The sequence below is a fragment of the Hypanus sabinus genome (genome assembly GCF_030144855.1).
Source record: "Hypanus sabinus isolate sHypSab1 chromosome 24 unlocalized genomic scaffold, sHypSab1.hap1 SUPER_24_unloc_20, whole genome shotgun sequence".
In the NCBI taxonomy this organism is placed as follows: domain Eukaryota; kingdom Metazoa; phylum Chordata; class Chondrichthyes; order Myliobatiformes; family Dasyatidae; genus Hypanus; species Hypanus sabinus.
The window spans coordinates 209003-220000 of record NW_026778934.1 but is presented as its reverse complement, the minus strand read 5'-3'; the positions used below and the strand labels follow the sequence as shown (position 1 = coordinate 220000).

Sequence of the window (10998 nt, the reverse complement as noted above, 5' to 3'; positions counted from 1 at the left end):
GACCGTGGGAGGAAACCGGAGCACTCGGAGAGAAGTCAGGTGGTCACGGGGAGAACGTACAAACTCCTTACATTTTGAACTCTGAGCTCTGACACCACAAGGTATAAAAGAGACGAGCTAACCTCTGTGCTACTGCGGAGCCTCGAATGCTGCTCCTCGGGGCCGAGGGAAAGGAAGTGGGCAGCGCCTCAGCTGACAGTAAACCCCATCGACAGCACAGGCGCAGAAGCAGATCTGGCCTGTTTCCTGCCCCAGTGCTATTCCCTCTCCTCCCCTCAGCCCGGGGTGGGGATGGGGGCAGGAGATCTCTGTTCTCGCCTGGGTGGGGTAGGGTTGTGACAGCGTCACAGCGGGAGTCGGTACCTAGCTGCTATAGTCCAGGATGCCTGAATGTTTACACGAGTGATCTGCGTCAGGGAAGTGGGGGGAGGGGAGAACGTCCGTACCGCAGGACCTGATGGGACTTGGGCCTGGGGAGCTCAGGATTCTCAGGGTTGGGAAGTGGAATGAGGGGGATCCCAGGAGATTCAGGGCTGACGTCAAGGTCGACAAGGCCAAGACTCAATTCCCGAGATGTTCAGACGAGTAAGGTGTTCACAGAGCTGAGGGAGAGGCCCTTCAGCCCAAATCTTTCAAGCTAGCCCCTTTGTCCAGTTCCACTAAATCCATTTGCCAGCATTAAGACGCATTGTACAGACAGTAGACCCTGCCTGTTCAATGCCCCATTAACGTAGTGGTTGTATCTAGTTCCACCATCTTCAAAGTCAGGGCTTCAAAAAGGTGGCACCCATCACTGCATTCCTCACCGCCCTCTTCTCATTACTACCATCAGAGAGGAGGGACAGGAAACTGAAGACACACACTCAAAGTTTTAGGAACACCTTCCGATTTCTGAACGGCTCAGGTTAGGGTATAGGGACAGGTATGTGGGGGAATCAGAGGTCACACCAGAACCTAAGTCTCAAACATGGGCGACGTGGACGTTGGACATCCACGGTCCAATTTCAGAGCAGCAGAGAGCAGATGAGGGTCAGCCAGTTGTCGGTGGGTTCCGGAGTTGGAGTTCCGTGTGGGCAAGAGGTACGAGGTCCAATAGCCTGCCCTCACTATGCCAGGCTGGCAAATCAGTGAGACCGGAGCTCAGGTCCTAGTACAGGTGCCCCCCGTTTTTCCAACGTTCGCTTTACGACAACTCGCTGTTATGACAGACCTACATTACTACCTGTTTTCGCTAACCAAAGAGGATTTTTGCTTTTACAAGCAAAAGATGCCCACTCCCAGAGAAAGACTACAATGACCGTGAAGCCTTGTGCGGGCAGTTGTTTGCTCATGCGTGTATGTACCGATTTTTTTTCTCCAAATCGATTTTGGCTTGCTGTTTTCCTGATATTGATAAATAAAACTACACTACCTACACTATTTCTACTGTATATAGGGTGTACATTTATCATAATATTCCTGCTTTTACTATATATCAGTGTTATTTTAGGTTTTATGTGTTACTCGGTATGATTTGGTTAGTTATTTTTTGGGTCTGGGAACGATCAAAAATTTTTCCCATATAAATTAATGGTAATTGCTCCTTTGCTTTACGACATTTCGGCTTACAAACAGTTTCATAGGAACGCTGCACCTTCGGATTGAGGGAGAAACCTGTATTCAGCATCCCGCCATCGGCGAGTCTGGATTTCGAGGTCTGGTGTTCAGCAGTCAACGCCAAGGACCAGAAGTCTAGAGGTTGAGGCCCGTTGGCCAGATCTGAATCCACAAGTCCGCTGGGGAAATCGAAGCCCGTTGTGAGCAGGCTAGAGTCCACTGAAGGCTGGGACAATATGTGCGCGCGGATGGGAGGGGAGTCTGGGGCTGGTTTTGCTGTTTTTGCTTTGACGCTTCTTGGTTTCTGTGTTCTACTGCCAGGCTGTTTGGGCTTGCTATGTGGCGCTGGCATGCATGGCAGCACTTGCAAGCTGCCCCCAGCACAACCTCGGGCATGATGGTCACCAACTCAAACGATGCAGTTCACTGCTTCAATGTGCCTGTACCTTGAATCACAAAACTACCTCCTTACTTCTCTGGTGCACCAGAGATTCTGCGGATGCTGGGAATCCTGAGCAACACACAAAAAGCTGGAGCAACTCAGCAAGTCAGGCAGCATCTATGGAGAGGCATAAACAGTCGACGTTTTGAGCCGAGAGCCTTCATTTATTCCTCACTTTTATCCTGATTCTTTATGTTCATAATTTACGTTAACACACCTTTGCCACAAACAAATCTCACGTCATCTAAGTCAGCAATAATAAATCTGAATCCTGATTTCTGTGACGAATGAGGCCTTTCCGAGCAAGCCTCCACGAGGAAACTGCAGAGGGGCCTCGGCCTGCTGGGAGAGGGGGGGAACTCCTTCCCCATCGGGAGTCGCGAGCTCAGTCTCTACAACGTGCATCTGCTTGCGGATCTGTTCCAATGCTACTCCCCGGGAATGAGAACGATATGGGAGCAGCCCTTCTCGGGGACCAACCTCAGAATCCATCTAGACTTGCTTTGCAGTGCAACGCAGAACAAGCCTTTCCAGTCCGACTTCCTGCGATTACAAAGGAGGTAATGACAGCGGCTGTATTTCATGAGGAGTTTGAGGACATCTGGCATGTCACCAAAGACACTCGCAAATTTAGACTGATGTACCATGGAGAGAATTCTAACTGGCTGCACCACTGTCTGGTATGGGCGAGGGAAGCTGCACAGAATCGGGAAAAGCTGCAGAAAGTTACAGACTCCGTCAGCTCCATCACCAGCCTCCTTTAGCACCCAGGACAACTTCAAAGACGGTGCCTTAAAAAGGAGGCGCCCATCATTAAACACCCTCATCACCCAGGGCATGCCCCCTTCTCACTGCTACCATCAGGCAGGTGGCACAGGAGCCCAAAGGCACACAGTCAAATTTTCAGGAATAGCTTCTTCCCCTCCGCCAACAGATTTAAAATGGACATTGAACCCATGACCACTGCCTCACTATTTTTGTACTAGTTTTCAACATTTTTTTAATATATACATCTTATTGCATTTATAGCCCTGCAGTGGGTGAGTCTAGGACCAGCGGGCACAGCCTCAGAATACAGGGAACAGAAATGAGGAGGAACTTCTTTAGCCAGAGGGTGGTGAATCTGTGGATTTCATTGCCACAGATGGCTGTGGAGGCCAAGTCATTGTGTATATTCAAAGCAGAAGTTGATAGGTTCTTGATTAGTCAGGGCATCAAAGGTTAGGGGCTGAAGGCAGGAGAACAGGGTTGAGATGGATAATACATCAGACATGATGGAATGGCGGTGCAGACTTGATGGGCTGAATGGCCTAATTCTCTTCCTAGATGTCTTAAGGTCTCTCTTTTTCTGTTACTCTCTACACAAGGGAGACCAAGCGCAGAATGGGCGAGCTCTTCGCCAAGGAGCTGCCTGTGTTCCAGCTGCTCTAATGGAGCACCGTTAATTCCTCTCCTCTACCACATCAACCTATCTGCCCTCAGTCTCCTGCGCTACCAGAGGCACAATCCACCCCCCCCCATCACTACCATCAGTAAGGACGCAAAGGACTCTGATCCTGGGGTGAGCGGCCTCAAGTTCCTGGGCGGGATCTCTCCTGGGCCCAGTGCATCGATGCAGTCACAAGGAAGGCACGCCTGTGATTCAGTATGGCACTAAAGACCCAAGCAAATTTCTGCAGACGTACAGTGCAGAGCCCTCTATCGGCGTCTGGAATTGTCGCTCCAATGCACAGGGTCGCAGGAGACTGACTCGCAGACTCGGCCCGCCCTGCCACGTACACAACCTTCCCCACTGTTCAAGGAGATCTCCACAAGAAGGCGGCATCCTTCACCACCCGGGACACGCCCTCTTCTCATCGCTACCAGCGGGAGAAGGTACAGAAGCCGGAGGGTAATGCACTCAACGATTCAGCAACAGATTCTTCCCCTCCGTCACCAGATTTCTGAACAGACATTGAACCCACGAGCACTACCTCACTATTTGAAAAAATTATGCTTTTTATAAATATATTACAAATTACAATAAGTGTGTCCGTGTGCAAGTGCGAGTGTGAGTGTGTCTATGCAGATTTGTAAATTTTTATCATGCTTTGCATTGCACTCCAGTTACAAAACCAATTTCACAACATAAGCTACCGATATTAAAACTGATTCTGATGATGATCAGTCCAGGGAATAGCGGCGATGTCTCACACGGGCCCCGTCGCAGATCGTCAAAGAGTCAGAGAACACAGAAGCTGGCCCCTCAGCCCATTGAGTCTGCCCTGACCAGCATTCTACCCATTCCTCACACTCCCCCCCGGCCCCTTTCCCATGTTACTGTGTCAAACTCCCCCAACCCCACCCAGATATTGGTGGTGGGGGGGGGGAGAGAAGCGCATGTCGGAACTTGGGAGGGATGCGGAGTGATCAGGAGAAATCCACAAGGCCACAGGGTGAATGTGCAAATGAGACAACACACACATGCACACCCGCGCACGCGTCGGAATTCCAAACTCATGATGTGACACGCTGTTCTGCCCACAGAGCAATCCCATTGCCCTGCTGAACTTCCCTGCTTTTCCCCAGTTATTCAGAGGGCAATTAACCCACCGACCCTGCACAACTCCACAGGCGTCGGATGGCAGAGGTCGGGATTGAACCCGCTGCTCCACTCTGCCCTCGGATGCCAGCGCAGCGCTTTCTCCTCACAACAAGCCGGCGTGATCCTGCCTCAGCTGAGAATGCTTCACCAGAAGCACTGAGGTTGTAAAAGCCCCTTCCGGTGAGAAGAAAAAAAATAAACGCAACGCTTCTCCCTCGTCACAGGCCAATTATGCATCAGCCAGCAACAGCAGCCAAGACGGAACCTTATTCCCTGTGACTCAGATCAGATGAATGTCTCCAGTGGGCCACTAACGCAAATCTCTTACAAAACAAACACACACACACACTCTCGCACACAGCACAGGTACACAACATGGCATAGAAAAGCAAACAGGATACTTGCCTGCACTCGCCAGGGCAAGGAGGTTCTGGTAACAACCAGGCCCAGTACTTGCTGAAGTTTAGAGGAATGGTGGCGGGGGGGGGGGGAAATCTCATTGAAACCTACCAAATATTGTAAGGCCTAGGTAGAGTGGACGTGAGGAGGATGTTTCCTATCGTGGGGGAGTCAAAGACCAGAGGGTACAGCCTCAGAGTACAAGGACGTCTCCTTTAGAGCAATGATAAGGAGGAATCACGTTAGCCGGAGGGCGGTGAATCTGTGGAATTCAATGCCACAGACGGCTGTAGAGGCCAAGTCAGTGGGTATATTTAAAGCAGAGGTTGATAGGTTCGTTATTAGTAAGTGTGTCAAAGGTTACAGCGAGAAGGCAGGAGAATGGGACGGAGAGGGATAATAAATCAGCCACGATGAGAGAGTGGAGCAGACTCGATGGGCCGATCGGCCTAATTCTGGACATATACAATGAAGAAGACACAGGACATGATCCTTCATTACCCGGGACAGCAAATACAAGAGCAGGGAGGTGATGGTACGACTTTATAAAGCATTGGTCAGCCCACAGCAGGAGTACTGGTCACCCCACTATAGGAAGGGGTGACTGCACTGGACAGGGTATGGAGGAGATTCCCCAGGATGTTTCAGTTGCGAGGAGAGACCAGAGAGGCTGGGTCTGTTCTCCCTGGAGTGGGCGAGGCTGAGGGGGGACCTGTTAGTGGTGGACAGAAGGACAAGGGGTAGAGACAGGGAGAATTACCCCGTGGCAGAGGTGGCCAAACCCAGGGAGCATGGCTTTAGGGTGAGGGGTGGAGAGGGGACCTGAGGGGGAATTTTTCTCTCCGAGGGAAGGGTAGACTCAGTGGGCCGAACTGCCTGTCTGTGAATTTCGATGAATACAACAGAACACACACCTCTACAAAATCAAAAGCAAAATATCACAGGAATGACATTAGATCCAGTCGGGTATGACAGGGCCCTGATCTAAACGGGGGTGATGGGAACCGGCTGGCTGGAATTGTTCCCAGCACAAAGGAGGGCCGCTGCGGTGACCGAAAGTCAATCAGCCACAGGATGTCCCTGTAGGCGCACCCCAGGGTAGTGTCCTGAGCCCACCCACCACTAGCGGCTACCTCACCGCTGCATGGTGATGAGGCAGTTACAGCCGCTGTCTGTAAGGAGTTTGCACGTCCATCCCATGGGCGCGGGGCATTTCCTCCGGGTGCTCTGGTCTCCTCCCACAGACCAAAGAAGCAACAGAACCTGATGTTCGGACGACGATTTAAGTGCTGGGCTGAACCGGAAAGGTCGGGTACAGACTGTATCGAGGCGGTGGGCTCCAGGCCCCAGAGTATATGGAGGCAACTGAACCCAATGTCTGGTTGCCGATTCATGCCCCAGGCCAGATTGCAATGGTCAGGGTGTCGGGGCCTGAAGCAAGGGCCGCCTATTTCAGCCCGCTGCTCAGCTCTGCGCTGAACTAAGGGTCTCTCTTTGTGGACTCCAGTTCAGAACGCTACTTGCTCACGTTTGCTGCTTGCATGATTGGTGTTTATTTTCTCTCTGCACAGTGGGTATTTGACGGTCTTCTTTTTAATGGGTTCTTTCAGGTTTCTTTGTTTCATGGCTGCCTGCTAGGAGATGATCCTCAAGATTGTATAATGTTGATAATAAATGTACTTTGAACTATGATCATTGTAAAGTGTCCCGTGATTAGGCTAGGGTTAAATAGGTGGGTTGCTGGACAGGGTGGCTTGTTGGACCAAAAGGGCCTGTTCTGTGTTGTACCTCTAAGTTAATAAAACCAATTGTTGGTAGGCCGAGCAGGACTTGTGGGTGGGGCTGGGGGGCAAAGGGGGAGAAAGTGTTGACGTTTCAGTTCGAGACCCCGCACCAAAGATTCTCTTTGGACCCCTCTCACTTTCTGCAAATCACCAGTGTGGGCCTCTGCTTTGCCTGCCTTTCCGTTGGCTTCGTGGAACAGTTCCTGGCCCAAAGCTCATACCAGGAGCACCTGAGCAGGGTTGACACCTAGGTAGGACTACCGTTTATCAATTCAAGCTCCGCCCTTAATACTGTAATTCTAAGCCAACTCATTTCCAAACTCGAAGGCCTGGGAACCAACACTCCCTCTGCAAGTGGATCCTCAACTTCCTGACCGACAGACCACAATTGTTAATGACAGCCAGCAATACCTCCACTGTGATTATTCTTAACACCAGTGCTCCACAAGACTGCATGCTCAGCCCCCTCCCCTAGTCCCCGTACACTCAGGACTGCGTGGCCAGGTTCTTCTTACTCCATCTACAAGTTTGCAGATGACCCCGCCGTGGTGGGCTATATCTCAATTAGTACAGGGAGGAGATTGAGAGCTTCAGAACATGGTGTCACAAACACAACTGTTCCCTCACAGAGCTGGTTGCTGACTTCGGGAAGGGAGGATGGTACACATGCTCCTGTCTACATCAACAGTGCTGAGGTCGCGAGCTTCGAGTTCCCAGGAGTGAACATCACCAGCAGTCTGTCCTGGTCCTACCACGTGGAGACAATGGACCGAGAAACTCACCAGTGCCTCTACTTCTGTAGGAAGCTGAAGAATTTCAGCATGTCTCCTCAGGTAAGGATCCATCCACCCTTAGCTATCTTTATCAATGCACCACAGAAAGCATCTTATCCAAATGGATCGCCACCTGGCACGGCAACTGCTATGCCCGTGACTGCAAGGATCCGCAGAGAGTGGTGGACACAGCTCAGCACATCGCGGAAACCAGCCTCCCCTCCGCGGACTCTGTCTGCACTTCCCGCTGTCTCGGTAAATCAGCCAGCTGAATCAAAAACCCCACCCGCCTCAGACATTCCCTCCTCTCCCCCCTCCCACTGGGCAGAAGATACAAGACTGAAAACATGTCCCACTAGGCTTCTACCCCATTGTTAACAGACTATGTAGTCCCCTAGTACGATAAGAAGGGACTCTTGATTTCACGATCAACCTTGCACCTTATTACCCATCTGCACTGCACTTTCTCTGTAACTGTGACTCTTTATGCTTCATTCTGTTATTGTTTTACCTTGTTCTACCTCAAAGCACTGTGTAACTATCTGATCTGTATGAACCGTCTGCGAGACAAGCTTTTCACTGTGCCTCAGTACGTGACAATAATAAACCAATTTATCAATTTACTTTTAATCTCCTCAGATCAAGCTGAAACCTCCACCCTCTCACCTGATACAAAGACACGGGTGCAAAGCAAACACCAAAGCTGTTGTTCAAGCTTATCGCTAGGAAGCTAGGTTTCGGATTTACAAACAGTTCGACCCAGGAAAGGCACTCGGGAGAGAGACACTGTGGTAAACACAGGAGGGCCTGTATATACACAGAGTGACCACTTTATAGCTACTCTTGTGCACCTGCTCATTAATGCAAATAACTAATCAGCTAATCACGTGGCAGCAACTTAATTGCATAAAAGCATGCAGACATGGTCAAGAGGTTCAGTTGTTGTTCAGGTCAAACATCAGATTGGGGAAGAAATGTGATCTAAGTGGCTTTGACTGTGGAATGATTGTTGGTGCCAGATAGGGTGATTTGAGTATTTCAGCAACTGCTGATCTCCTGGGATTTTTGTGCACAGCAGTCTATAGAGTTTACAGAGAATGGTGCGAGAAACAAAAGACATCCACCGAGTGGCAGTTCTGTGGGCAGAAATGGTTTGTTGGTGAGAGAGGTCAGAGGGGAATGGCCAGACTGGTTCGAGCTGACAGGAAGGTGAGAGTAACTCAAATGACCACACGTTGCAACAATGGTGTGCGGAAAAGCGTCTCTGAATGCACAACAGGTTGAAGCTTGAAGTGGATGGGCCACAGCAGCAGAAGACCATGAACACACAATCAGTGGCCACTTCATTAGGTACAGGGGGAGGGGAGAAGCCACTTAGTGTCGGTAAGTACAGTGGACAGAATGAATAACTCGATGTGTAAAAGCATGCAGACATGGTCAAGAGATTCGGTTGTTGTTCAGCCCAAACATCAGAAGGATTGCATCACTTACCGATTCTTTCTGATCTACCTTCTCTCTCTGTTGTGGCCTTCTGTGAACCAGCAGGCCCACGGGAGCGAGAGTACCTGAGGACAGAGAACAGCATTTAGAGTTCAGTTTTTCACCCAATTTTGCTTGCAGAATAGAAGTGTCATAGAATACTACAGCACAGAAATGGGCCATTCGTCCCATCTGGACCACGGCCCTCTGTACCCCTGCCATCCACATACCTGTCCAAATTTCTCTTAAATGCTACAGTCCAATCTGCATCCATCACTTCCACACTCTGACTAAGGATGGTCCTCCTCATAACCCCCTTTCACCCTGAAACAATGACCTCTAGTTCTGGTCTTGGTCTAGGCAGAGTTAAGATAGAACTAAACGGCGACTCCTTTGCTTGCATCTTCGAAAACAGCTCTACTTCCATCTTTAATAACTCTTTTTCCCTTTCAGGGTTCTTTGGAAGACCCTGAGCTGGAGTTACACGCTGGCTTTGGTTCTTTGCGGGAATGGGACCCGTTCTCAGGGCTCCATGACTGGCCATTGTTCGGCATGACAAGGGGACATCCTGAGAGGCGGCCTAGTCTTTGGAAGCCCAATCTCGGGGCTCGAGACAGGCAGGTCGAGGGTCGGTGTCACGGCAGGAGACCCGTGTGTCGTCAGAGAGGCCGGTATAATCTCTTGCTGTAGGCCTGAACCCAAGATCTTTGCGATCTTCCGGAACAGAGCTCGTATAAAGTGACCAAACAGGCTTTTTAACATCATAAACCAGTGGGTTGTCGTTATGTCTCCCGCTCACTGTGAAAATGGGGGACACCCCCCTCTCCCTTATTAGGAAGGGAGAGAACCTGTGGGTTGCTGAATGCCGGATGAATTGTGACAGCCTTTGGGGTAACTGCAAGGTCCGTGTCTTTGCTATTGCTTAGCTGACGCTTGTACTCGGTGGCAGGTGCGCTTTTTGTTTTGCTGGTGGGGAGGGGGGAATTGTTGCTCACCGCTGCCTATGCCCGGGGGGGGGGGGGTGCTTTGGGGTTCTCACGTTTAACTGTCGTTCATTCTTTGGGGCACTTCTCTGTTTTTGTGGATGTTTTGCAAAGAAAAAGCATTTCAGGATGTGTATTGTATACATTTCTCTGACATTAAATTGAACCTTTGAAATAATGTTAGATTGGGAGGGGGCGCAAGAAAGCACAATAAAGGTCTCCCCACCCTCGGAAAGCACACATCTCTCGCACGCACAAAGCCAAATATTAAAGTGTTCTCATTGTTAGGATCTGCCACGTTTAGGAGTTGAGCACTACGGAGACTCGACTGCAGAACAGGAGTTTGGACGTCACGTTACAGGTGTACGAGACGTCAGTAAGACCGCACCTGGGAGTACCATTAAGCTGGACAGGGGGCAGGAAAGATCCACCAGGATGTTACCAGGAAAGATGGTGGACATCACAGGCAAAGCCCTCCCTACCACGGAGTACACGGAGCGTCACAAGGAAGCAGAATCCAATATCAAAGGAAGCCCCCCTCCCCCCCAGCCCACACACACACACCCATCATCCAGGCCACGAACTCTTCTCAGTATTACTACTGGGCAGGAGATACGGAAGCCTCAACTCCCACACCACTAAGCCACTGTGCCAGCCAACCACACTCCTATTTAACCCTAGCCAAATCACAGGACATTATACAATGATCAACTAACCTACTAAACGGTACAGTGGGAGGAAACCGGAGCACCCGGAGGAAATCCTCGGTCACAGGGAGACAGTGCCAGAATTGAACTCTGAACTCCAGGATGCCCCGAGCTGTAATAATGCCAGGTAAACCACTAAGCTACCGTGGTGCCCCCAGCTTCAGGGACGGTGATTACCCTACAACCATCAGGTTCCTGAACTGCTCTGGGTAACTTCATCCACCACTGATTCTTCGACCTACAGACTCCCT

At 50.5% G+C, this 10998-nt stretch overlaps 2 protein-coding genes across 7 annotated transcripts in view; one reads left to right on the top strand and one right to left on the bottom strand.

Annotated features, from left to right (window-relative positions):
- Window positions 1-9973, top strand: part of LOC132385487 (uncharacterized) — a 19850-nt gene extending 9877 nt beyond the window's left edge. Inside the window, exons 2-3 of the mRNA XM_059957593.1 lie at window positions 7435-7638; window positions 9511-9973. Of these exons, the coding sequence (XP_059813576.1) occupies window positions 7435-7638; window positions 9511-9747 (441 nt within the window). The 3' untranslated portion in view covers window positions 9748-9973. The remainder of the gene's footprint in view (window positions 1-7434; window positions 7639-9510) is intronic.
- Window positions 1-10998, bottom strand: part of LOC132385484 (methyl-CpG-binding domain protein 1-like) — a 237946-nt gene that overhangs the window by 187826 nt on the left and 39122 nt on the right. For 4 of the 6 annotated variants that reach the window (XM_059957579.1, XM_059957588.1, XM_059957582.1 and 1 more), the window contains one exon: window positions 9070-9143. The gene's annotated coding sequence lies outside the window, so the exon portion shown is untranslated. Of the gene's footprint in view, window positions 1-9069; window positions 9144-10998 lie in introns of those variants that run through there. The other 2 variants (XM_059957590.1, XM_059957578.1) reach the window with 2 other exon arrangements.